At 47.1% G+C, this 26,612-nt stretch overlaps 9 protein-coding genes across 9 annotated transcripts; 4 read left to right on the forward strand and 5 right to left on the reverse strand.

Moving 5' to 3' along the window:
- Positions 1 to 1,232: 1,232 nt before the first annotated feature.
- N7483_005436 (SNU13 family protein) lies at positions 1,233 to 1,773 on the reverse strand (the record flags this gene model as incomplete). The annotated part of the gene is made up of 3 exons (XM_057088873.1): positions 1,233 to 1,502; positions 1,602 to 1,690; positions 1,752 to 1,773. 3 exons carry the CDS (start codon positions 1,771 to 1,773, stop codon positions 1,233 to 1,235), a joined length of 381 nt encoding a protein of 126 aa, XP_056948702.1.
- A 490-nt stretch (positions 1,774 to 2,263) lies between these two features.
- Positions 2,264 to 3,919, reverse strand: N7483_005437 (uncharacterized protein; the record flags this gene model as incomplete). Its single annotated transcript, XM_057088874.1, has 1 exon — positions 2,264 to 3,919. The coding sequence occupies one exon, from the start codon at positions 3,917 to 3,919 to the stop codon at positions 2,264 to 2,266; it is 1,656 nt and encodes a 551-aa protein (XP_056948703.1).
- Positions 3,920 to 5,359: 1,440 nt separating this feature from the next.
- Positions 5,360 to 6,906, forward strand: N7483_005438 (putative sugar transporter; the record flags this gene model as incomplete). The annotated part of the gene is made up of 4 exons (XM_057088875.1): positions 5,360 to 5,564; positions 5,627 to 6,246; positions 6,298 to 6,564; positions 6,586 to 6,906. The coding sequence occupies 4 exons, from the start codon at positions 5,360 to 5,362 to the stop codon at positions 6,904 to 6,906; spliced, it is 1,413 nt and encodes a 470-aa protein (XP_056948704.1).
- Positions 6,907 to 7,714: 808 nt separating this feature from the next.
- Positions 7,715 to 8,107, forward strand: N7483_005439 (uncharacterized protein; the record flags this gene model as incomplete). The annotated part of the gene is made up of 2 exons (XM_057088876.1): positions 7,715 to 7,733; positions 7,848 to 8,107. The coding sequence occupies 2 exons, from the start codon at positions 7,715 to 7,717 to the stop codon at positions 8,105 to 8,107; spliced, it is 279 nt and encodes a 92-aa protein (XP_056948705.1).
- Positions 8,108 to 9,608: 1,501 nt separating this feature from the next.
- Positions 9,609 to 11,053, forward strand: N7483_005440 (TDT family transporter; the record flags this gene model as incomplete). The annotated part of the gene is made up of 5 exons (XM_057088877.1): positions 9,609 to 9,697; positions 9,757 to 10,125; positions 10,187 to 10,483; positions 10,548 to 10,833; positions 10,907 to 11,053. The coding sequence occupies 5 exons, from the start codon at positions 9,609 to 9,611 to the stop codon at positions 11,051 to 11,053; spliced, it is 1,188 nt and encodes a 395-aa protein (XP_056948706.1).
- An 838-nt stretch (positions 11,054 to 11,891) lies between these two features.
- N7483_005441 (uncharacterized protein) lies at positions 11,892 to 14,552 on the forward strand (the record flags this gene model as incomplete). Its single annotated transcript, XM_057088878.1, has 1 exon — positions 11,892 to 14,552. One exon carries the CDS (start codon positions 11,892 to 11,894, stop codon positions 14,550 to 14,552), a length of 2,661 nt encoding a protein of 886 aa, XP_056948707.1.
- Positions 14,553 to 16,220: 1,668 nt separating this feature from the next.
- On the reverse strand, positions 16,221 to 18,739 carry N7483_005442 (uncharacterized protein; the record flags this gene model as incomplete). The annotated part of the gene is made up of 3 exons (XM_057088879.1): positions 16,221 to 17,520; positions 17,575 to 18,272; positions 18,389 to 18,739. The coding sequence occupies 3 exons, from the start codon at positions 18,737 to 18,739 to the stop codon at positions 16,221 to 16,223; spliced, it is 2,349 nt and encodes a 782-aa protein (XP_056948708.1).
- Positions 18,740 to 19,610: 871 nt separating this feature from the next.
- Positions 19,611 to 21,979, reverse strand: N7483_005443 (Zn(II)2Cys6 transcription factor; the record flags this gene model as incomplete). The annotated part of the gene is made up of 5 exons (XM_057088880.1): positions 19,611 to 20,286; positions 20,357 to 20,701; positions 20,752 to 21,080; positions 21,142 to 21,741; positions 21,827 to 21,979. 5 exons carry the CDS (start codon positions 21,977 to 21,979, stop codon positions 19,611 to 19,613), a joined length of 2,103 nt encoding a protein of 700 aa, XP_056948709.1.
- A 1,926-nt stretch (positions 21,980 to 23,905) lies between these two features.
- ugp1 (UTP glucose-1-phosphate uridylyltransferase) lies at positions 23,906 to 25,861 on the reverse strand (the record flags this gene model as incomplete). Its single annotated transcript, XM_057088881.1, has 2 exons — positions 23,906 to 25,369; positions 25,766 to 25,861. The coding sequence occupies 2 exons, from the start codon at positions 25,859 to 25,861 to the stop codon at positions 23,906 to 23,908; spliced, it is 1,560 nt and encodes a 519-aa protein (XP_056948710.1).
- Between the last annotated feature and the right edge of the window lie 751 nt (positions 25,862 to 26,612).

Raw genomic sequence — 26,612 nt, forward strand, 5'->3', positions numbered from 1 at the left:
TTTCTGCATGGTTGAACTAAGCTCCACGGGGCCCTTCATCCCGAATGAACGGAGACACTACGGAGTACGAGCCGCTTCATGATTCAAGTGGTCTCCACAAGATACTCCGCTCTTCTTCTAGAAGTAAGAACAGTCAAACGAATCATGGGATATTGAGTGGGGTGCATGTTGGGTCAACAGGGGCGTGCAAGAAGGTATCTCAGGAACCAAAGATTGGAGGGTTAAAGAGGAGCCGAAGACCGTTTGAGGTTGAGTGATCGACTTGTTTAGGGTTCATATTGGTGAGGGGGCCCGGTTCCTTGTAGGTTGTATCGTATATTCCTTCAAGTTTCTGCGGGCGCTAATGAATTGGGCGTTCTCACTTCCCCTTGAACCCCCTCCCCTTCACATCGTGGCTGTGTGCTCCACAATCTTATGTGGACATGGATCTTGGCATGGATTCGGACTGGTTGGTCTGCCGGAGTTTTACCAGGTTCGAGCGAACGCACCGGTGGACCCCACTCCTTAATGTGCATGTGTGAATTCGTCAGCCAGGAGGCTCGTGGGTCTTCCTCGACAGCTATTGAGACCAAGCATTGTGGCGTTCAAAAATTCAGGATTCAGACCGGGGGAGGATAACCCGAATCATCCAGCGTCAGACCTGGGGATATGCTGAAATTGCACCAATGCCAACGAAAATTGCACCCTCTGGAAACTAGTTTCTCCGAGCTATGTGTCATCGTACTTGGTGATCACCTGGGCATACTCCGTGAGATGAGGATATGCAAGGAACTCACTTGGCGACGTCGTAAGCATACACTAATGCCGCATTACGTTGCAGAGTACGGGGAAACAGCTGACCTTAGGCTGAATACATGAGCATTCGGCAGTTGAGCAACCTCGGGTAAATAGATCATTGCCGAAGTGTCCTAAGCTCAAAAGAGTATTGTGGAGAGCACATCTGTAAATGCTGAGTTGATAACCTACGGTTCTGGCAAAATTGGATGGGCAAAATCTTGAGAGAAAGTGGAAGTTGAACTACGAGGTAAAGAAAACAAATTTCTGCAAAGAAATTGGAATTATATCTCCACTCTGAATAGATCTAGTTAAAGATTTCAACAGCAAATGGCACAGGAAAGAGGTACGAAATTTTCTTTACCAAAAGATCACCCCGTAAGTCATTCTGCAACCCCGAATTTTTGTTCCGCTTTGGATGCAGCCGTCCGTTTTTGTGTCCGATTTCAATCAAATACTTACAGCATCAGACGCTCAACGGCGGTCTTGATGGTGCGGATCTGGTTGGTCAACTCAGAGGCCTCGTTGGTGGTGATGGAGCAGGCAATGACGGGGCGAGAGACACCGGTAGCACGTCCAAGGGCCATCTTGCTGGGAACGTAGACGTAAGGAACGTTCTTGTCCTCAGCGAGAAGGGGAAGGTGGAGGACGATAGCGAGGGGGTTGGTGTCAGCAGCAAGGACAATCAGCTCGGAGGTACCGCGGTTAAGAGTCTTGGTGGCTTCGTTCTAAATGATTATCATTGTTAGAGATAAGTCTGGATTGGATGGTGGTGCATGCATGGGATTGAGATGGCTCGGGTAATGCCATGTGGGTATTCAACTTACAGCTCCACGCTTCAGCTGGCGGTAGTGGCCGGCTTGCTGAACGAGGTCCAGAAGAGACTGAGTCAGGGACTCATCGGCGATGGGCCAGGCTGTGATTCATTAGATTTGTCTTCCGATAATGCGCTGGTTCAAGATGGGTTCAAGGCTTACCGGCGTTGGTGTCTTCGGCCATTGTTTCGATGGGATTATAGAACCAAAGTCTTTTAAGAAATGGGCTCACTCAGAGGATCACTGCCTAGGAAAGGTAGAGGAAGTAAATGTGGATGGGGATAGAGGATTAAGATCTTCTGAAAATTTTTGCAAATGGGCCCGGGGATGGGCATATGCTCTACCGCCTTCCCTTTTTACATGACCATGTGAAGAAATTTTGGAGCGTTACTATCTCACCGCCTTTGAGCTCCTTACCCCCAGTGCCTCAGCACCACAACCTTGGAACTTCGTCGAGAAGGTCATGAAGAGTTGACCACATATTTATAAATCTAACAATTCCCTGAGTTCGATTTTGAAAAGTGCAAAGTCAAAATTTGAAGTTCATGCTTTCATTCACGATTTCATAAGCCATAGATTTGTACGAACACCACACTCCAATATTTAGCAAGTTCAACCCACATTTGAATGTATCAACTTGGACTCTTCCAGTATTTGAAAAATCCGAAACTGAACTAGAGAACGTTTGCGGCGACAGTGGAGCTCGCTAGCTTGGAACGAGCGCGCAGAGCAGGTCCATACTTATATAGTATGAAAGGAATGAAGGTCAAAGCAGTAGCAACGAGAGCCAGCAGAAGACCAGCATACTGGCTGCCCAGGTTCTCGAAGAATTGGGTGGCAAACAGCGGGGACACTGCTCCAAGGGTGTTTCTCATGAAGCCTTGACCAGCGATGGCTGAAGAAGAATTTTCACCGTAGCAATCCGACGTATAGGAATATGTGGATTCAAAGATGAAGAAAATTCCAATACCGATGAGCGCCAAACCGATGACAGGGCCGACCCAGGTAAGCTCTGCGTACTGAGTGAAACTGTAGATGAAAAGTCCAACAGGTAGCCAGACAGCTCCATACATGGCTCCATACAGACGAGCCTCGGGGCTAACCTTGATGGCTGGATCTTCAACAAGGGACTTGTACTTGTTAATCTGGAGGAAGTTCAAACCAAAACCAACGGTAATACCGACGCAGAGAGCAATATAAGGAAGGCCAGCCACACCCTCACCCCATCCGCGCTTATCGGAGAATGTTATAGGGATAACACTTAAGAATAAAAAGGTCAAAAACCAGGCAAAGCTGATCCACAAACCGAAGGCGAACACAACAGGCTCGGTGAAAAGCATACGGATAGATTTGACAGAGGAGTTATGGAGCATTTTCTTGATGCCAGGGGCTTCAAGGTCGTTGTGAGTGACGAAACGCTCATCGCCAGTATTTTTGCGGAGCATCTTGGCCCTCTTGGTCAGAGTAACACCGCCGCGAGTCTCGCATAGGAAGACAGCTATCAAAATGACAAGCGGGACATTTGCGAGACCCTGAATGCCTTCAACCCACCTCCATCCCAGTGCTTGATCAATGAAACCAGCGTAGATGGGAGCGGCAACGGTACCAAAAATGGCGACGAACGAAAATGACGCCATTGGGATGGCCCTGTGAGCAGGAGTATACATGTCTCCGAAAGTACCGCCAACGAGGATGGTGCCAACACAGCCAAACAGACCGAGAAGGGCACGGCAGACAATGATCGTAGCGATGTTTTTACCGAGTGAAAGACCGATGAACATCAGAGCAAAGCAAATGTAAGACCCAAGGTAAATGACTCGACGTCCAGCCAGCTCGCAGAAAGGGGCCAGAAACAGAGGAGCCAGAGCACAAGTGAAATTGAATGTAAAAAGGCCCAACTCTCCAACTTCAGTATTAGTCCCCAGATCCTCAACCATGTCTGAAATACCTGAGCTGTATGCAGTTGTCGAGAGTCCGATAGAAATTGTCATAGTACAAAGGAAGAGACTTATGAAAGCTTTGCGTTTCGTACTCCAATTGAAAGGATTCTCAACATCGCCCTCCACAAATTCCAGGACGAGATTTCCATCTTGTGGGTTTGTAAGAGTAAGAGGCAGATCAAAGTCAACCTCTTGCAACAGTCGGTTGTCGAAATCAGGAGACTGTTGATCATAGAGCTGTTCCCTGTATTTCCCTCCAACAATATATCTCTTTTGGTTTAAGTTTTCGCCGGTTGTCTCGTCGTGCGTGCCGGTCATTTCGGGAACGGGGATGCTCTCTGTGTGCGACGCACTGGCAGAGGCCGGATTCTGTTGTTCTTTTGACTTCATGTTGATGGGAATATAGTACGGAACGCTTAAGAAAATATTAAAAGCATCAGGAGGGATAATGAAAATTGCAGAGAAGACCTGGGGAAAGCAGAATATATGGATCGTGTGATCCCAGGGGATAACTACCTGTCGTCATCCGTAAAACTCCGGGTTTTGCTGGCCAATATATGGGGCTGTGGGCCTCCAGGAATCAACATTTGTTGAAACCCATGGGGAGTTTACATCTGCTGTAACCAACACGTCCTCGGATCTCTCATTTGGCCTCAAGGTGGATATGAATGCAGAAGAAATTTCACTCAACCATGCAGATCTCGACATATTACAGGGAAGAGATTGGGATCCCTGCCATGCTTCAATTCATCAAAAATCTCTGTACTTCGTCCTCTTCGCCTAGTTCACCCTAGCTACTATCGATCAATGAAGAATATCAGAACCAGCGAGAACACCCGATCAACTGCCTCGACTTGGCCTCTGTTCCTTCAAGCTGTATACTGTCCTTGTTTGGGAGAACAGATCCAGTATTTGGAAACATGAACTGGGCGAGCTGTGGACCGTACGAGGATGTTGACCGAATTGGATTCAAGAATTGGAACGCCACCTATTCAATATCAGACCAACTTCGGACAAGCACCGGGGTCCGAGGTCTATACATACGTAGATTCTCCGAGGATGCCCCGATCCTAATGTCTCCGAAGCCGATTCGGCATCGTTGTAGTTGAAACAAAGCCGGCTGCCAAGAATTCGGTATGACGTCGGGAACTCGGCATGCCGTGATTATAGTCGGCATCTCTCAAAGTAAACTATTTTGCGGATTATTGATTGAAAAATTAAAAATGAGCGATGAAGACTCTCAAAATGATATTAGTTTCATGGTGGGAGGTTTTGGTGACTGGAGAATGGTGGACTCCGTTCAACTCGGTTCTTTTCCCGTTGTGTTGACCGAAAAGTGATCGCCCCGTCGGCCACGGTAGATCCTCGGCGAACCCACATAGATCTGAATCTTGTCGAATGATACGGGGAAGCTGAAGGACCCTGAAACAACTTTAATCACGCCATTGCGGGAACCCATTCAACATCAAAAGCAAGGAATGTCAGCAGGTAGAGTTTACCAAGCAGATATTCGCGAAACATGATTCGATCCCGTTGATGCACATTCTAAGCTTCTTGCGCAAGGAGATGATCCAGGGCAATATGTTACATCCAGTGATGGGCTGAAATTGAGGTTCGGCATTCAACTTGAAGTTCCCGACATCCTCTCATTATCCTCTGGGCACCAGCAGCGCATCCGTTCCTGACTGAGAGACTTGACACCGTCAACTTGAACTTCGAGTTCATGAAGCTCCGAGTCACTGCAGATTCAAAATTTGAATCATTGGTAGCAGCAAAATCTTGGCAATTGCTGAGATAAACTTTCGACAAAAATCTTGAAACGTTTCAACCATGTCAGAACCTTCCAAAGTATTTCAATCTCAGCTCTCAGCGCCTGAAAACTCGCAGGCTACAGAAGAGTCCACCACTTTAACGACTGACAAAGCTGACCAAACCTACAATGCCAAAGCCGAAGTCCTGAACCGTGCGATCCAAGAAATTGGTATGGGCAGGTATCAATGGCAATTATTTGTGGTGATCGGCTTCGGCTGGGCAAGTGATAATCTCTGGCCGATCGTGACATCGCTCATTCTCGCACCGGTGGCATATGAATTCCAGATCAGCAAGGAGTCATTCTGACCCTCGCCCAAAACATCGGGCTACTGATCGGTGCGGTGTCCTGGGGATTTGGCTGTGATATTTTCGGTCGGACTTTGGGCTTTAATTTAACAATCGGGGTCACCGCTGTGTTTGCGTTGGTCGCGGCTGGATCACCCAATTTCGCTGCAATATGTGTGTTTGCAGCGCTGTGGTCCATTGGCGTGGGCGGAAATCTACCTGTCGATTCGGCTACTTTTCTGGAATTTTTGCCTGGGTCGCATCAATACCTATTGACCGTTTTATCAATTGATTGGGCGCTCGCGCAGGTTCTGGCAAATTTGGTTGCGTGGCCACTGCTTGGAGATATGACCTGCTCTTCAGCCGATGGGTGTACAAAAGCAAAGAATATGGGGTGGAGGTATTACATGATCACCATGGGTGGACTGGGTATGCTCATGTTCGTTGTTCGCTTCGTCTTCTTCACTATCTATGAATCGCCTAAGTATCTGATGGGTAAGGGCCAAAATGGACAAGCAGTAAAAGTGGTCCATGAAGTGGCTCGACGAAATGGAGGGACGTCGACGCTATCACAAGATGATTTGGATGAATTCGACCGGAGTCAGAATCAACCACAGGTTGTGAGTACAAAAAGTCTCATCCAGCAGTGACTTGAAAAGATTCGCTTCGAGCATATCCGTGCGCTATTCAACTCGCCTAAACAGGCATATTCCACTACTCTCACTATTTTGGTCTGGGCATTTATCGGACTGGGATACCCTCTGTATAACGCTTTTCTTCCATATATCACTGCCCAGCGAGGTGCATCATATGGCGACGGGTCCACATATCTCACATACCGGAACTCTCTGATAATTGCTGTTATGGGCGTCCAGGATGTCTTCTTGGCGGAGTTCTGGTCGAACTACCTCGCTTTGGACGAAAAAGCGCTCTGTCCAGTTCCACTATATTAACCGGAGCTTTCTTTACTTGCGTCCACTACGGCATCATCATCTAATAGTCTGCTTGGATGGAACTGCGCCTTTAATTTCATGAGCAGCCTTATGTATGCTGTGCTTTATGCATACACTCCTGAGATATTTCTTACCAAGGACCGTGGCACAGGAAATGCGCTGACTGCCTCCGCAAATCGCATCTTTGGAATTATGTCGCCCATCATTGCCATTTTTGCCAACCTCGAAACGGCTGTGCCAGTCTATGTCAGTGGTGCCCTTTTTATTTCGGCTGGTATCCTAGTCACCCTGATGCCATACGAGTCTCGAGGCAAAGCGAGTCTCTGAGAATTACATTAATCGAGTGTTTTTAATCATACGTCATCCGTCTGATGTGAGCGATATGCGTGCCAGCTGCACATGTGTTTATTCGACTTTGCCACTACACCAGTAACCAACTTCACATAGCTCACATATGCCTTAGGATGTCTCAGTGGATTTTGAGTGATGGTTTCAACTTGAAGTTCCGGCGACCATTCTATGTAGGTTTAGATCTCGCTTGATACTATGACATCATTTCAACCCGCCACCAACATGGTACGACTTAGAGCATCCATGTTTGAAAATCTCCTCCCACTAGTAGATCTTTAATTTAGAGAAACTTCTCAATGACAGATAAATGCCACCTCATATCAACTTTGAGCACATCCCAGCCAATAGAATCCTGGTACAATGGGCCATGAGATCAAGTGGAGTGGAGGCCCTGGGGTACATCTACGTCAGGTAGTGTTTCACTGGATCCGAGAAAATCGGCTGTCATATTGAGAAAAACATTTCATTTGCTGAGTAGAGTGTACTTAATCTATTAAAGTGGCCTGTGGCTTGAGAAAGTGGTACATATTATATCATGGCTCATAACAGGTTTTTGGCGTCAATCCGCATAGCAGAAGCCGCCAGCGCCAGTGTTCATTTAAAAGCCTGAGAGATGAGATGGTGGGATTTGAGACACCACATCAATCACTGGCACTTTGAAAATCAGAAAGCACCAGTCGACTCATCATCCTTTTTCCTTGAAGCCTATTTTTCGTTATCTGCCATTTCCAAGATCAAGTATCTCGTCGTTAATAGTATCACCAGTCGATCGTGAACCTTTACCATGTCTCAGCAACAGAAGAGTAAGAAAACGTCCCCTTTATATGCAACATCAGGCTTGGACCATAAAGCTTACATAGTACCGGCATCAAAGCCGCTCCGCTATGAAAAGATAACTGATATCTCCGTGTATATAGGTGGTGGTTTGCTTGGTGGGCTCGGCGATACTGTTGGCAAAACCGTGGGTGGACTCACTGGCACAGTTGGCAACACAGTCGCCGGACTAGGAAGCACCGTGGGCGGCGCGACAGAAGGGATTGGCAAAACAGTGTCATCTGCGACGGACGGTCTAGGGAACTCTACTAAGAGCGTTGGACAGGGCGTCTCGAATGGCTTCCAGAGTATTGGTGGAGAGGCACAAACTGCAGATAACCCACTCGGTTTGAACCGATCATGAAGGGGATCTATGTGAGATCAGGTGCGAAGTTGCCAACACAGATTATAGTTCTCCCTGAGTCTTGAGTCTTCTTTTCGATTTTTCCCGTTTTCAGCCTGTATTTTTGAATGCCTCGAGTTTATCGCTGTTTTTCTCACCATTGATAATGCAGAAGCTGAGAAATAAGATTCTTTGATTGCGTTTTTAACATGATGAACTTTAACCAATGCTCGTGCTTAAGATCATTCAAGATGATTATGAATCTCCTCAACTTGCTAAATAATTCCTATGGTCAAACTGGGGTATGCTTGAAGATGAATTGCTGTTATTGAAGCTGGCCTTTACCTAGAAAATTCTCTATAATCAAAGACCCGAAGGCATATTTTCAAGGTACCCAACAGGTGTCGTCTCTTCCCAAGGTGAAATCATCATTCAAGCCGTGATTATAGCGAGGGACGAGCAGGCAGGTCGCGGAACGGCGTAAAATAGATGAATCTGAATCAGTCCAATAAACTGAATCGTAATGGCTTTTTAGAATTATATCTAGATTAAGCCATTTGGCTACTACCTATTAAAAATTTACTAGGTGTCTATTATTATTGACAGAAAAAGATATCCAGATTAATCTTATTTCATTCTAGTCTATATCAGACAAATCAGAATAATCCAGAATACCTTTCACACCTCAGATCAAATCCACTTTAGGCCATTCCATACACACATGCTCGCAGAATTCTAAAAAGCCATTACGATCCAGTTTATTAGAATAATCCAAATTCATCTAGGTTACACCATTCCACAACCAGAATTTCGCCATTTCATCAGTCTGACTATCAGAGATAAAGGGATGGGTCCTAAGCCCCATCAGTAACTCTTCAAACGGCTCGGATAGTCCATTAGAGGACCGAATTTCGGGTTCAAAAATGCCAACAACCCAAGGCATTCAACTGCTCATGTGCTCGAGTCTATAGGATCAATGATATTTACAATGAGGCCTTAAGGCATAAGTCATGATTTTTACAGATACATGCACCTGCATTCCGGGGTTTGACTTAAGCTTAAATCCATGAGGCCTGCCAAGCCCTTTCCTACAAAGCCCGATTGACTAACCGGGGATTAAAATCCCAATCGGCGATTGGGTTCCAGGATCCAAACTCGCTCAACCAATGAAAATTTAGAAATTTAGAGAATTTATCCGCATGGCCGTTTGGAATGTGGGGATGATCATGAACCATTAGATTTCTAGCCAGTTTCATGGGTCGAGACCCGCTGAGCCGCATCGATCTCGGCCGACATTAGTCTTTGACTCTCGAGTCATTGGGGAACTTGAATGACATTACTCAGAACATTTATTTAAATTGATAACATTTGAAATTGATGTTCTCTATTTTCTTGAAACGAAATTAATTCATTCATTGCTTGATGAGAAGTGTCATGTTCAAAACCTGCAACGGCTAATACTTCGTAGCATTCCAGTACATCTCATACAGCAAGTTTAACCAGTCGACCATTCTAATTCAGAATGACGAACGAATCTCAAAGAACAGTACAGCCGCCTACCACAAAACATGATCAAGGATGGAGAAGAGTGGTTCGCAATTTCACCCCATCGTCAGTGACCCTCCCAGTAGGTAGGTATTACCGTATGACTAGCGCTAACCTGACTGTAGATGGTTCTCTGTGACAATGGGGACGGGAATCGTTTCAATACTGCTTCACAATATCCCATATAATGGTGCATGGATTTATTGGATCTCTTCAGGCATTTTTGCGCTAAATGTGCTCCTCTTCGGACTGGGATGTGTAATCAGCATCCTTCGGTATACCTTATATCCAGAGATTTTTAAGGTGATGATCACGCATCCAGTGCAGTCCATGTTTATTGGAACATTTCCCATGAGCCTTGCCACGATCATCAACATGACCGTTTCTGTATGTGTTCCAGTATGGGGAGAATGGGTCAAATATCTCGCTTGGGGACTCTGGATCTTCGACGCAGTGGTCTCTGTGGTGACTGCTTTGTCATTAGCCTTCATTTTGTATGTCTGCCCCAGCCTATGTTGGTGCTCATTTGGCTAATAAAACATCACTGGCTCTTAGAATGACGCATGGAAATGAGATTCACCTGTCTTCAATGACAGCCGTCTGGCTCCTCCTTATCGTGAGTTGTATTGTGGCTGCCTCCTCGGGTGCCATTGTCGCCGAGGTCCTTCCAAACAAAAAATATGCCCTCTGGACTCTTCTTGTAAGTTATGTGCTGTGGGGAATTGGGGTTCCTCTTGCGTTGATGGTTATGGCTATATACTTTCAACGCTTGACGCTGCATAAACTTCCACCAAAAGCCGTTATTGTGAGCGTCTTCTTGCCCCTGGGACCACTAGGACAGGGTGGCTATGGGTATGGTATTCCTCACTTTTTCATATCCCGACTTTTCTTACGGTTTAGAACTGACCAGCCATAGAATTATGAAGCTGGGCCAATGCGTTCAAGATATCTTTGCCAAGACTCAGACTCTGGAAACAACCTCGGGGCCCATCTTGTACACCTTGGGCTTTCTGGTTGCCTTTGTGATGTGGTCTTTTGGGCTAGTTTGGCTGTTCTTTGCTTTAGCATCTATTACTAAAAGTCAGAAATTCTCTTTCAATATCGGGTGGTGGGGATTCACTTTCCCATTGGGGGTGTACGCTGCTAGTACAATTCAGATAGGCACTGAACTGCCCTCGAGTTTCTTCCAGGTGCTAGGGATGGTGAGTGAAACTCCTTCTCTTCATGCCAACCCTGCCTTGAGCTTTTGATTAATGTATCCATTTTCTGTGGCAGATCCTAGCGTTTTTCGTTGTTCTTCTATGGATTATTGTTAGTATTGGGACATTGCGCAGAGTGATTTCGGGGAAGTTATTTTTTGCCCCGTGTTTAGCCGATATTCGTGTTTTAGAAGAGGATAAAGAGGCGGGAAAGGCGGCATAAGAAGGTAGGAAATGGAAATGATGGAGGATAGACCTAGAAATTCAACTATTTCGTGAAAAATTGGTAATGTTAACAGCAACCTTGGAGAGACATCGGATCACTACTTGTATTTGATCTTGAGGTCAACTGGTCAGTTGAATTAGTAATCCCCCACTCACGCTCACGTGATCAATGTGGAGAGAATCTCGCCCGCAAATTCTTTTTCTATTTTTTCCTTTTTTTTTTATCGATTTATTTAATTTTATTTTTTTATTTTATTTAGATTATTGACCCTTTTGCTCTTCGAGATCCCCGTCATCATCATCCACTTTGCTTTCCCCCGATCTTCCCGTGTATCCCACCTTTATCTGGTACTTCATTCAGTTAGGATCCTGCTGGTCCTAGCCTGAAAGGCCTGGTGGTTCCTCAACCCCCTGAATCACCCTTTCCTGTGTGCTGGTTGATTTTCTCTCAACTTGCGCTGACCGGCGTTACTCGGCCTCCGTAGCCGCTAAACCGGTTTGGGATCCCCGGAGGCAAACTTGAGGCAAACTTAGTGCCTTGCAGCCTTACTGCCTGACTTTCGCCTGAGGCATCTGTCTTACTGGCCCGCCCGACAACCAAAACACAATTGTGACGCGGCGCGACTCACAATCAACGAGAAGTCTAGTGACGATTTCCCTCAACACGCGACCACTGCGAAGGATATAGGGTTTGGCAATTGTATTTTCTGGTCTTGGTGACTTTTTCCCCCTTGCGAGCAGTGGTCGCATGTGTTGCGCGTGAACAGAGCTCGAACCCTTCTCAAATTCTATCTACCGCGGCTTACAGCTGATTTGAGAAATCCACATCATTGAAGATGATGGGCTACGGGGGTCCACCCTTTCATCCTTCCCAGCAGCAACAGCAACCGCAACAGCCACATCAGCCGTCTCAAGCCCAGCATCCCCTGGGTCCCCAGCGTCAGCATGTTCCCTCGCCTTCGCTAGGCGCTGCGCCGAATCTCCCACAACATGGAAGTCCCTTTCCTAGTACTAAGCCGCTGTTCCGGGCGCAACCACAGCAGAGTTTCACATCCGCGCAATCCCCCGATCTCCGTAAGATGGCTCCCACGTCTACCGGCCCATTAGCGGGGTATCCCACTACGACTAGCTTTGCAGCACAGTACACTGGCCATTTTGGTACACAGGGCTCGCCTGATTTGATGACACGAAATCCCGATCCCATGGCTTTACAAAATATACAAAGAGGAGGATATGGTCCAATTGCGCACCTGCGACCGCAACCTGGAATGAGTCCTGGTATGAGTCCACCAACCGCCATGCCACATTCTCACACAACCAGTGTGTCATCACCGCAACAATCGCTGAACAGACTCTCCCAAGCAGGTCTGCATCAGCGAGATAGTTATCCAACTGCTAGCCCATCTATGGCTAGCCCCTCTATGTTTGCCATGAATCAGCAGCAGAGGCAGCCTCAGTCCCAACCCCAGTCACCCCAACAAGCTCAACAGCAGCTGCAAAGACAACAGCAATACCAACAGCAGCAGCAACAGCAGCAGCAACAACATCATCAGGAGCGGTTCCAGCAGCAACAACGAATGGAGCAACAGAAGCAGCTTCAACAACAGCAGCAGCAGCAGCAGCAGCAGCAGCAGCAGCAGCGTCTGGAGCAACAGCAACAATTGGAGCAACAAAAGCTAGAACAACAGAAACGTCTCGAGCAGCAGCAACAACAACAGCAGCAGCGCCTCGAGCAGCAACGACTTGAGCAACAACGACTCGAACAACAACAGAGGCAACACCAGCAACAGCAACTGTTGGAAACCCAAAGGTTGGAGCAGCAACAAAAGGAAAGACTTGAGCAACAGAGATTGCAAAAGTTGAAACAACAAACCCAGGCTCAGCCTTCCTATCAGCAACAACAGGCATCTCCATTTATACCACATGCTCAGTCTCCGTTTCATCAGTACCAACCATCAGGCCAATACACTCAACAGCAGTCCGTTCAATTCCCCCAGTCATCGCAGCAAGCCCAGTTTTCTTCAACACAGCCAACTCCTCAGTTTCAACACTACCAACCGCGGTCACAATCTTCCACAGACACGGCGGCTCGTTCATCCTCATCTGTTGTGCAGCCCGGATCGACAGCCACCTCAGGAAATTCAGCTGTTAAGGTGAAGTCTGAGAGTCCTGCTCCGAAAAAGAAGGCCAAACCTCGACCTTCTAATGTGGCTCAACCTCAAGTGGCACAGGCTCAATCGCAGCAGAATGCACCTGGGTCTGCACCATCTTCCACTCCAGTTCAATCCAATGGCCAGGGGCAGATAGCCACTGGAAACCCACCTGAGACTCCAACCCCCCGCCGCAAACGAGGGCGTCCACGGAAGGAGGAGGCTGCGGCCAGGGCAGCTCAAGCTGCCGCCCAAGCGGCTCAATCTGGTCAGCCTATTCCAGGATCCCACCCTGGACAAGCATCTTTTAATCCCAATATGACACCAACTGCTCCTGGTTCGGGCTTGGCACCTGGGTCTGCCTCTACGCTTACCCCCATTATTGGTCCTGACGGGACCCCACTCCCCCTGAAGCGGAAACGTGGCCGCCCTCGCAAGGCTGATCAGATTGCTTGGGCGATGGCAACCGGCCAGCCATTGCCAGTCCCGAAACCTCGGAAACCAGCTGCCCCTAGAGAAAAGAAGCCCAAACCGCCCGGCACTGGTCGCCCTCGTGGCAGGCCTCGCAAAGCAGATGTAGCTGCCGCCGCTGCTGCTGCTGCTGCTGCTGCTGGTGAGGCAGGTGGAGCAGGTGGTGACTCGGCTCAGACAGATAATAAGCCCAGTACAGGCGACAATGCGGATTTGAATCAGGCTCACAAGCGCCCGGCAACTACTGGAGATAATGATCCAAGCAAGCGACCCTGCCCAACCCCTCCATTCCACCAGCAAGGCCAGAACTTATCCCACCAACAGGGTCAGCAGCTCGCTGGCCAGAACCAGGCTCTTCCCCAGTCCACACATCAAATGCCGGGGCAGCAGATGCCGAGTCAGCAGATGTCGGCTCACCAGATGTCAGGTCAACAAATTTCGGGTCAGCAAATGTCGGGTCAGCAAATTTCGGGTCAACAAATGTCAGGTCAACAGATGCCGGGTCAACAAATGCCTGGTCAGCAACATCATATGCAGCCACAAATTCAGCACATGACGACTCAGGCAGGTCATCAACATGTCCTCCAACCGCAACAACAGCAGCTTCCCCCTCAACCTGGCCAGCCATTGTCAATGCCTCACATGCGTATGCACCAGCAGTCGCCTGCTCACCAACCACAATCCTCACCCGCGCATGGCTTCATGCCAATGCCTCCTATGCAACATCTTCAGCCCCAACAATCCCTCCATGGTCACCCTCAGCCTCAGCTTCAAGGGCAACCTCAGCTCCATGGAACTCGACCTCCTGCCCGACCAGCACCACAACATCAGCATCAGCATACATTCCAGATTCAGCTTCAGCCTCAGCCGACATGACTAGGCTACTGAACCACATGATGTTCTTTTGATCGGTTCTATATATTTTCATCTCATCTTGCGCTTTAGATGATTACTTCCCAACTATGAAGTAGTCATAACTCCGTCGTGGTGGTTATTTTGTCAATATCGCTGTCCTTGCGTCGAATTCGGCGTTTAGTTTCCTGTCTTTCGACCCCAATCTCTCCCCTGCATCGATTCCCCTTCCTGGATGACTCCCAGGCCTTGCTTTCATCTTTTCTTTTTCTCTTTTATATTCTCTCATCCTCATTTCTTCGTGCGTACCTTATCATTTGGCATGTCTCTTTATGAACGTCGGGGAGGTGGTGGTTAGGATATCTCTTTATCTGTATCGTGGCGTTTACGTGATATGTTAGCTCGATCTAAGCATGATGGGCATGTTTGGTGAACCCTGTTTCTTATCCCCTCTCGTCCTTTCTGCGTGTTCGCTTAGCCGGTTGGTTTGGTCTCGATTGTGACTTTCCTTTTGTCATATATATCTAATGCTGTAGTACATATTCTTAATTTCATTGTACGGGTCATTATATTGAGTGAAGTATTCTTCAACATTCAAATGTTTGAATGCTGCGTTGTCAATGTATATGTACACACTTTTACGAATAACTGTCACGGAGAGCGGTTGTTCACTTAGTTCCTATCTAAGAACCAGGCTATCGAGTCACTGGCAGGACTCAGGCTTAGTACCACTACTAGTAGGGGAAGTGAGAGATAAATGAGACTAATATGAGTGTGGATTCAAATGTTATGAACACTCCAAGGATTTGAGTCAGACTCGGACTCGGAGACACTTATATTTTGACTTTATAGACATCTGGATAAAAGTAGTATGAGACAGTTCCGCGTCTGTCTCAATTATCTCAGCGTCACGGCGGCTCTGTTCGATCTGGGTCTTTTCGGATGTGATCTGGTTGATTGAATCGAGCAAAAGATCTTTCTGTTTGCGAGATTGCTCGTAACGAGTTTCCCAGTCGATGCATTCCTGGGAGAGTTCAGTCCATTTTTCAGCCCTGATATCCTATTTTTCAGAGTGATCCTTTTTATCGGTCTCAGACTCGGCTTCCAACTTACGAACCTTCAGGTCCAGTTCATCAGCCTTGACACGAATTTCCTGAAGCTATGAACATATAGAAACGTTGATGGACTCGGATATAAAGAACTTGAACTTGAACCTCTTAATCTACTGGTACTTTCAAGTTCTCTCTCCAGGGCTAATCAATCGATACTAGTATTATTAATTAAGACCTATTTCCATACTACTAGTAGTACTATAGCTAGTATATACCTTCAAGTTGAGCTTACTTAACCTTCAAGTTGGAATATTGATTGATAGATCATCAACTGAGTACTACTAGTAGATCTGATCCATATGTATCAATTGATATTTTCCGAGTCCACCTTCAAATATGTATTGGAAGTTTTTCCCTTTTATAAATAATTCAAATGTTATCCTTCTTACCTAATGCCTTTAAACATGAAAGTTTTTTTTATCTCAGCTCCAGGGTAAAAATCCCATTCAAATGTTGTATCGTACATCATGATTCTACTAACTTCAATACCTCATCCAGATGTCGGCAATCAGAAACCACTGGCAGCATGATACATATTCAAAACTTGAAACCAAAATGCCATTCCTTGAGCTTAAGAGTGTCACATTTCAGAATTAAAAGTAGTCTCAAAATCGACTAGTTCCTCCAACTCATCCATCCTCATAATCGGATGATCATCATCACCGCGACCCTTATCACCCATCTCATCAATCAACAACGCTACACTAGGCCATCCATTCAAATCAACGTTGACTCTAGGTGCGATCTTCCTGACAACACTATCACATAGTATGAAAGCCCGTTTCGCAGCTGCATCCACAGATGCCATAGCATACATCCAGCAACCAGCCTTCTTGCAAATCGCAAATGCAGTACTCAGATCCGTTTCCAGAAGAGTTGGGTGCGGAATTCCGGATACCCCGGCTGAGGAGTCATCTGTCTGGCCATGAGCATTGGCATGGATATGGTTATTTGATAAATTCTGCGAATCTGTCGGTGCAAAGGAACCATATGATAGACCAAGGAGTATGGCGATGGTAGATTGCATGAGGAAATGCAAAACGGCCCATGAGGGCGTCACGCGAGCTAGCCATGCAATGTCGACTTTATCGGGGAAGATGGAGATAAGTGAGCAAGATGCTTGGAGACACTGGGCAGCTAGCTCGGCACGGAGCTTATCTCGAGAGGACTTGTCGACGGAATAGCCCGGGTTACGGGAGTAGTTCAGACTGAGACAGGGTCTGCTTAGTGTGATACGACCAGAGTAGTAGCTCATTGCGAGGCAGACTCGTTCACGAGTGAAAAGAGCTGTCTCATCATCAAGCATGCTATGGTTTAGATGCCATGGCCCTGCCTCGGGTAGATGGAACTGGTAGCAGGGTGGTAACTTTGTGAGCCAGCGGTCCATGCGGATGGAATATTTCTGAATTCGGTATTCTGTCTGCGTAGACCCTTCACGTATACCCTCAATGCTGTAGACCTTGTTCAGGACGGATTGGGAGATAAGGGCTAGATCCACCATATAATGGAAGAATAGGGAGGGACAAGGCTGTGCTGATAGGGTCCATGCGGGAGAACTGTGGGATTTGGAAAGCTTCTCGAAAAGCATAGCACAAAGATCGCTCTCCCGGGCTTCCTCATCTTGGAACAATCGACTGATATCTGGATGGTTGAATGATTCCTCCTCGGCTGGTATTGGGAGGTGCAAAGAAGAAAGAGCTTCTCCAACGCTAGAAGCTCGACCATGCATAGACGAGAGGAGATGCTGGAGGGAATAGATAGACCACCATAGTCGACAGCGGGCCTCCTTCGCTTCATCGTAGTCTCGGCCATCTACTAACCGAAGGTTCACTCCGAGTGAAACTGCGGAATGAACAGCCATATCTGCGAATTTCGACGCCCTGCAAAGCATTACTATCATTGCCCAAACAATGCTTGGTGTCAAGTGAACTTACCTATTCAACTGGCCCTCACAAAGCAGATATAAGGAGATCAAAAGTTCAAACTGAACCTGTTGCAGTGTTGTATGCTCAAACAAAGTATTTCCATTCAAACTCAACTGTCGCGCACGCGTCAAGAAGACCACCTCATTGTCATAGATCTCATTCTTCTCATGATTCATCAGACGACAGTGCCAACAACCAATAGCAAAGATCATATTCAAAATCGCAAGCCATTTCAGTGATGGCACCGCCCGTCGATCGAATAAATTGATATATTGCGCTGTGAAAGTCGACTTGCGAATCGCATGAAAGAACGGATCGACCAGGATCATATACGCATTGAAGTATTCATCAGCCAATTCCCTCGCTGGGATAACACTCGGGTCCGACTGTCTGTCCACTGGGGGAATATCCAAATCATCCAAGTGATAGTTCATCGTCGCAAGAGGGGTATCATTTGTCGCATCGTTTCGCTGTACGGAATTCATACCAGAACCGGTCATAACATCATTGATAGGTCTTTGCGTGGTGTTCTCAAGTCGCTGTATCCACGAAACCTCAGAATTCTTGCCGAAAAATCCTGATGCGCGTGTGTTCTCGTTACGGTTCAAATCTTCGGCCACTACATCAACAGCTTCTAGCGAGCCCACTGACGCAGAGGAGTCAGATTGGTCTCCTTCGGCTTGTTCGGAAGGATCTCCATCGTTGAACTGTATCGTAAAGCTCATATGTTAAAACACAGGTTCGAGTCTTTATGAGGAAAATCGACTTTGGGGGGAGGGAGCCTAAGGTGTACATGAGGCTCGTGTCGGTAACTACAACTCACCTTGAGCGCCTTTCGGATTTTGCGAGATGTAGGAGAATCGACTTCCCCTTCAATAGAACGCAACAACTTCTCGTAACGATTCACGTTGGATGCCAAAGACTTGATTTGCTTCGCATCGCGAATTCGTTTGATATCTTCATAATTACAACGGCTCTTGTGATAGGCACACTGTCCACAAGTTGGTTTTATTCCGTCGCATTTGATCTTCCGGTGTCGACAAGGTTCGCACGCACGGGCTGATCGCTTTCGACTCTGAACGTGATTGACACCAGCAATTCGGGGGATGGCCACCTTATTTGGGGGCACGATATCTGGGGTATGGGATGGATCCGTGCCAGATGTTGAAGTCATTGATCCAAATCCAGGCTGAGGCTGCATGAAAGATGTGCTCATAGAGCTCACTGTAGAATATGAAGCTGCATCGCTGAATGAAAATGGAGACTGTGGAGGAAATAGAGACTGCTGGGGGGGCATGATTAAGGGAAGGTACCCAGTTTGATCCCGGGGTGGGTGGATAAGATCCATCATTGGAAGAGATCCGTCGCTCATTCATTGGTGGCAATAAGATTCCATTCTAATGTATCCTACAGATTTGGAAACGTAAGATATGGAGAGGTGAAATTTTTACCACTCGAGGTATGTTGTTCAAAAGAAAGATCCAGGTGTCGCAGGATTGGCGCTTTTTAAAATCACATAGAGAGGGGCGAAGAGGGGCCAAGCTAACGCAATCAGGAAGAATGAACAAGAAAGGCTCGTCAGGTTCCAGAGCCAGGTAATGTCCTTCATCTTGCGACCGGTTCCAGCTTCGACTTCATCCAGAGATATCACACTTCCCCTCAGCTTGTGTTCCATAGTTGGGACAACCTGGGATGAATACCATATTCCGACTTGTTGCTCGTGTGGCCATGTGGAGACATGAAACAGGACTTTGAGTACAGGTTTTCAGGTATGGAAACCAGATAGATTTGACGTCATATTTGAAGATCAGTACCAATTTTGTTAACGCGGGACGGGATAGCGGATAAGGACCAATGTATGAAGTACTACTCCATACATTCACCTGCATTGGATTGTTGCAAGAGTCCAGATTCTCCAGAATGTTTGATCGGCAGGTGACCACATGAAATCATGCCCTGGAATGGTGTCAATCAAGCAAACAAACAAAAAAAAAACTTCATTATCATCCATGCTGTGCAAGGTTCTAAATCTTGTCCTGCAGCCACTAACAGCGTGCTGAGCGATGTCTGTCAATCAGCACACTGTCTTTCCCAAGACTCAGGCTTTCATAGCGGTCAAGCATGTCGGATAACCCCATACCGGGGTAATCCTGGAGATTGGTACCGCCATTCCCGCCAATCCCATGGTATTTTTGCTTCTTGTTCAACTTTTCCAGTCCTTCTGCATATTCATCAAATCGATTATGACCCTTGCTTGAAGGTTCCTCGTCGAATAAATCTTTAAGCTCATCAGGGATAGACTTCGCTTGGCGGATCCTGTCACCTTGAGCTTTGGCCCGCGTCGACTGCCGGAATATGTGAAACAGATTTCGCCCCAACGCTGATCGGCTGGCAACGATGGAAAAAGCACTTGCCAAGGAAAGGAAGTCCCGGTCAAGGACATCAAAGGATTCCTGTTCAAGTAGCGTGAACAGGGCCAGATTAATCGCGTACATCGCAAAATGATGGGCTCGGTTCAGGCCGAATTCCTGTCGGTGTAAATGCGCTAATGCAGCTATATCCCGCGCTGCCAGTTGCGTCACCTGCCAAGGATTATACTTCGAATCGGGTGTTTGCCTTGGAGGACTTTCTGGTGTATGTGGGGCTTCTGATGCAAGGCTGGCAAGTCCTCCTCCTGAGATACAGCTGAACAGATTGATGATCAACGCATTATACCGCATTCTATGAGATTAGTGATTTTTATTAAATCATCCTTGAATGAGTATTGATGATAATTAATGAGTTATCTTACCTCAACAAAATTATATGGGGCGGCAGCTCTGGTGAAGAAAAAGCGGTAGGTAACAACTCTTGCCACCGTTGTAATTGTTCAAACAAGACTTCTCGACTCTGGCGCTGCATTGGCTCCGCATCCCGATTACTGCTGTTATCGCCAAACATGCTACGTGAGATATCACGCGCAATAGTAGAGAGGTTACTCGCCTCATCAAAGAAGATATCAATATAAGACGGACATGGCTGGCGATGGGTAGGATATGGTGTCCATTGAGATTGATGCTGCAAGGAATTACCATCGATGCGAGGCATGTTGACATTATCAATCAGGCAAGGTCTTAGAAACCCAGTATGAATCATCCTATTCAAGGTCAGCAAAGTGTAGACATTAGAAAAAAAAGGTTAACATACGTGTCAATATTGAAGAGCCCCCATGCAGCACTCCTACATGAAAAGTCCATATCCTGCGATAGTTGATTAGAAGTTATCCTGGGCCCTCTATCACCGACCAAGCCCAAGGATTCTCCCATTTTGATCGCCTCATGCAGCGTGATATAACCCAAGTCATCGTTGCGCGACATGGCATACCTCTCATACATGAGAAGTGTTCCTTGAAGAAGCACCAGACTAGGCTGAGGATCTTGCAAGTCTTTCAGTCGCTCGGCCTCGGCCAGAAAATAACAACCCTTGGAAGCGATATTGCCTGTATCTACATATGCTTCTGAGAACTCCGAGAAGTACTGTTGAGTGTTAGTCATGCACCACTTTAGGGCAAGTTTCAGGAAGTATCGAGAGCCTCACGCATGCGTTACTCAGCAGAGCATTGACCAAATAGGGACTGCAGAATTCCGAGTGCAGGTCTCCACTTCTCATATGTTTTAAAAAGACATCTCTATCCAAGACTCCTTGGAATGGATAGTTCCACGTAAAGTAAAGGGAAACAAGGTGAGAGACAAGATCCGCATCACTTGTAACAGATGTCCACGGCTGTGCAGGAACCTTGAATGGTGCCTCATCACAAAGATAATGGATATCCATCACCTTACTTCGGAAAGATGGACCCTCAGCATCGATATTTATAAGGTACCGGGCATCCTCCAACTTTGCAACTGTTTCGCGAGGTGCCGTATTATCCGCGCCGAGTTTAGCCAGGGTCTCATTGATGTAAGTTCTGATCTCGTGAGGTGGGGCGTTTCGTCGAATAATATCGAGCAATTGTAGCGCATTGGACTCGTCCGCCTCTCGTACCATCTTGAATAGATCATTCAACAGGTCTCGGTGATATGAAAGCTCGTCGGCTGTGCGTTTTGCCGCAACACGACGGCGTTGGTCGAGGGATTCGTCGAAAATGCAGGTGCGCTGGAAGGAACGACAATTGTCACACGGCGGGGTTCCAGAACACTATTAGTATAAACCTGAATATTAGCCAAGTTCTAAAGAAATTATTTGAAAACATTCTCCAGTTTCATCGCCGTTAGTCTATTACCTTGCGTTTAGACTTCTTGCAAGCCAAGCATGCCGTCGACACCCTTTTCTTCCACGTATGACCCGTAGTAGACCTAGTATCATCTCCTGGTGGGCTACCGTGCTCCGATGATGGCGATGTATCCAGGGCAATTTGGCGGTGATGTTCATTCATCGTGGGGTTGACAGAAATGTACACGGTGCGGGCTGTAAAGGGCTCCGAACTCGGGAGTATATACAGCTTGAATAGTATGTGAAAATGTACTCGTACAGAGCAGGCTGCTCAGAGGCTTCTAAAGATCTTAGTGGATAGTGGCGGTGGCACAGGACATTTTGAAATAGCCACACCTGTTTTGAGGTTATATCATATCCGAGGTAGGCGTGGTTGGGATGGCGGCGGGGGCGAAGAATCACCAGTGTTGGGTGAGAGGCAAGCCATTTTTAAGGAAAATCCCACCAGGGCAGTCATGAAATAAAATGCAGGGATAAACGACGCTTACGCTATCGAAATAATTCAAAAATCCGTCAAAATAGATTCAATGATAGCAAGGATGAAGGAGCACGGGGCATTATCACCATTTGCTTCGCGATGAAAGGGGGCTTGGGGGACAAGGAAACAGCCATATTACAGGCTAAACCAGGCTCTTACAGGGGCCAGTGACGTGAAATGAAATCACCGGCGAAAGCATCCGCCTATACCAGAGAGCCTCGGGAATACGCAGAGAATGTAGTTGGCCACTGGAAAAAGAACTCGATGCATTGTTGTGCTCGGTGTGGATACCGTAGTGGAGGCCTTGTAACTGACCTTCGGGGATAATTTGTTCTCGTGAGATGGCAATGGTAGGCATGTCTGGTGGTTCTCTTCTCCAGTGGCTCAAATTTGAGCTCTTGACCTCAATGTAGACACTGCACATATGGAAAACGAAGGATAGTCGTCGGAACTGACTGCCGACCACGTGATGTCATGCTTGTGCTTGCCACAGTGTATAAAAGGATAGATTGACTAGTGTCGATTGGGATTGAACGAGATACATAAGTAGAGATCAATCAGAATCTAAAATTTTGATTTGGTGGTAGATGTATAAATCAAATTATGGATAAAATCTAGTGTATTGAACTATACATGCAGAGCTTCCAATTCCAGCAGAATGAGGCCCGGGTGCTATAGTTCTTAACCTGACTCCGAATGTGTCCAGAATCGTGCCATACACACATGCAGCTAGGCTTTTCAAGGAACCAGCTTCAGGACCGTCTTCTAATCGTCATGGAAGGTGGCAATATAGCCTTGGAGCGCGTTAAGACTAGGGTTAGTACGTCGTGAGTAATATCCGCTGGAATCTATGGCAAGGGAGTTGTACTTAGCAAGAAGAGAGAAATCTAGAATCATAGTTGGTATTAGTGAATATTTCGACTACCCGCAAACATTTCATCTATACTCTTTGTACAACCTGAGAACATCATGTCAACAATTCCAAGGTTGGGAAGACACGTCAGGGACACTACCCAAGTACTTCAGTTTGAGACTTAGAATGTCAGTCAGTGGCAATGAGATCTATGAGTGCTCTCAGTCTCCAGGGCTATCTATACCCATTATTTCAAAAGCTGATTAGATGCTCAGTCATCGGTCATGGTATTTGGGAAGATCAGGTGATGATCTCATAGGGTCATGGTGGTGGCAAAATCACCTGGCGTTCAGATCCGTGTTCTTGATGAAAATATGAACTACACAATTATCTACAATTACGATAGAAGGTCGGGAAAGTTTTTAGAAATCAGAAGGATGGCATTGACTCGGACAGTCCAGGACAAAAATAGCGCTTGAAAAAAAAAGACCAGGATCCCTATGCAGCCGGAAACCAGGGTAGTCACGAAAGAGAAGTAAAAAGGACAGAAAAAGCACAAACGCTGATTATTCAAATGTAATACAAGCACATGTTTTGCATACTCCATGGGATTCCGTAGCCACGAATGCACCTTAAGAAAAAAAAGTCAACATCAAACTAAAACTTCACAACAGCCGTAGGTGACTCCTTAGCAAGACCTCAGCGTCGATCCGGGTGATATTAAAAAGAAGGAACAAGAAGTGTAAAGTTGAAGTCGTCTAGTGCTCCAGGATGCGCAAGCTTCCCTGGACAACACAGTTCTCCAGAATAGAACCGGGAGGAATGTCGATGGTGCTGCCCTCGGTGGCAACAATGATCACAGTACCCTTGAGGGTGACGTTGCGGCCCAGGTTAACAGCACCAGTGATGGTGAGGTGATCCAGCTCGACAATGCGGGGAATGCTGCCAATACGCTTCTGGAAGTCAGAGACCTTCTTGAAGTCGGAACCGAGCTTGATAACGGGAACACCACCGAAGCGGTTGGGGTCCATGACCAGCTGGCCGTGCTCCAGGCGGTACAGATCAGACTTGACAACCATGAGATCAGAGCAGGTCTTGACGGGAAGGAAACGACGACGGGGGACGTTGACACCGTGGGCGTTCTTGAAGTGACGGATAGCGGCACCAACAGCGGTCTCCAGCTGGTAGATAGCCTGGTCGGCCTCACCCTTCTTGTCAGCAGGGATGGACTTCTCGTTGGCGATAATCTCCATCTCCAGCTCGTTCTCCTCAACAACACGCTTGATAGCACGGACGTTCATCCAGATGTTGTTGGTGTTGAAGTACTTGAACTTCTTAATGGACTTGAACTCGTTGACGTGCTCCTTGGGGACCTGGGCAATCTCGAGCAGACGGACCTTGCCGTCGTTGTCAATGATGGTACCACCCTTAACATCGGCCTTGGTCTTGTCAGTCAACTCCATGATGTACTCAGCCTGGGAGTCAACCATGTGCTGCAGGATACGGAGATCGACCACGGCACCCAGGTTGTCAGCGTTGGACAGGAAGATGTACTCAATGCCACGCTCAATCAGCTTGTCGAGAGTGCCGGAGTTGTACAGAGACTCGAAGACGTCACCGTGACCGGGAGGGTACCAGTCCTGGAGGGGAGCATCGAAGCTCTTGGGGGCGGGGAGAAGGGAGTCCTTGATGATGCGGGGGTAGCGGGACTGGTTGAAGGTGATGATGTCGACATTGTGGCCCTCGTACTTCTTAATGATGGACTGGGTGTCCTGGTCGGTGTTGAAGGAGTTCATGAGGACGAAGGGAACGTTGACGTTGAAGGTACGGTTGAGGTGCTCGATCTGGCGCACAGACAGATCCAGGAAGGACATGCCCTCACGGACCTCGATGACGGACTTGGGACCAACACAACCCATAGAGGTACCGAGACCACCGTTAAGCTTGACAACAGCCAGCTTGTTCAGGAACTCAACCGAAGCTTCGGCGCCAAGCTCCTCATAGCCAACAACCTGGGAGGGCTGGGGAGGAGCAATGCGGTCCCAGTTGACGGCGTTACCCTTAGCCTTATCGTTCAAGAAGCGGCGGAACAGAGCGAAGAAGTTGTCCATCTCAGCCTCAAAGCGCTTCTTCTCACTGCCCTCGGGGACAGAGTCAGACAGAGCGTTCAGGGCGTTGCGCATCTGGGAGGCGGCCACACTGGTGGAGGCATTCTCGAATGCCTGGATGGAGGCGATTCTGGTTAGCGGGGACTCAGGCATGGCGAAGAATTGGTATTAATGCAAGTGAGGGGAAGTCAAGATAAGAGGGGAAAGCTCTCCTGTACACAAAGGAGCGTAGAAATCGGACGTAAACAACCAAATCAATACAGAGTAAACAATGTCACGAATGAGAGGATGGGGAGATAGAGGGGGAGAGGGGGGGGGGAGACGACAAGAGATGAAGCTTGTTCTCTCCGAACTCTCTTTGGGAGGAGCGACTAAGCAACCTTCCCAATTGTCCCAATGTGGTTGTTCCTTCCCCGACGTTTCTTGTTTTGACGGTTCCGTTCATACGGTTCACGGGTTTGACGCGTTTGTCCGGGGTATATAAACTTGAGACGCATCAGATTCACTTACCATGTGTGACTGAGACTTGCCATGGTGCTTGCCAAAGCCAGCAGAGGCATCGGTAGCAGGAGCTCGGAGGTGGGTGGGGAGTGCCTTGCCAGACATGATGAAGGTGGGGGATGGAAAAAGAGGGGAATAGGAAGAAGGAAAGATGGGAAAGTCTGGAATAATATAAGTCAGTGGAGATCCCAGGTTCCAAGCTAAGCACCTGGGCAGTAAACGTGGCTATTTTCTCTTAATTTTTTTTTCCTTTTTTAAATTAAGAGGGGGGATGTGGCCACCGTCGATCAAATTGGGTCCAGGACGGGATGGCGACAAATTGCCGTCATAGTAAAATAAAAGGCGGAGAGGGGAGAAAGCTATGGGGCAACTTACATGAAGTCAAAGCTCACACAGCATTCAGGGAACTTGAACCTAGTAAGAGTACAAGGTACAAGGTACAGAAGAATGAAGAACTTGGAAGTAGTAAAAAGTTCAAGAGAGGGGAAGTACAAGGGAGGGGGAAGTAACGTGATATTTATCCTCCCTTTTACCCCCTACTATAAGGAGTACATAAGGAGTATATGCAAGTAAAAATAAACAGTCCCATTTTTAGCCTGGAATTATTTTTTTTATTATAAATAACAGAGTACATACATATGTATTATTCTATATTTTGACTATATATGGATTTTCTACTAAATCATGCACATCCAGTCACTCTAGCACGTTCACCGTAAGTGTAACCTGTAATTCGGAAATAATCTCCCAAGTTGACTTCTATCAGAGCTAAGCTGATAAGTGGCATAAATGGCTCTAGGGCTACTTATAGGGTACATATTAGAGCCAAGACTCGAGACCTGAGACCTATCAACTC

Source organism: Penicillium malachiteum (assembly GCF_028827825.1).
Source record: "Penicillium malachiteum strain IBT 17515 chromosome Unknown utg000002l:1.0-8849297.0:1.0-8852440.0, whole genome shotgun sequence".
In the NCBI taxonomy this organism is placed as follows: domain Eukaryota; kingdom Fungi; phylum Ascomycota; class Eurotiomycetes; order Eurotiales; family Aspergillaceae; genus Penicillium; species Penicillium malachiteum.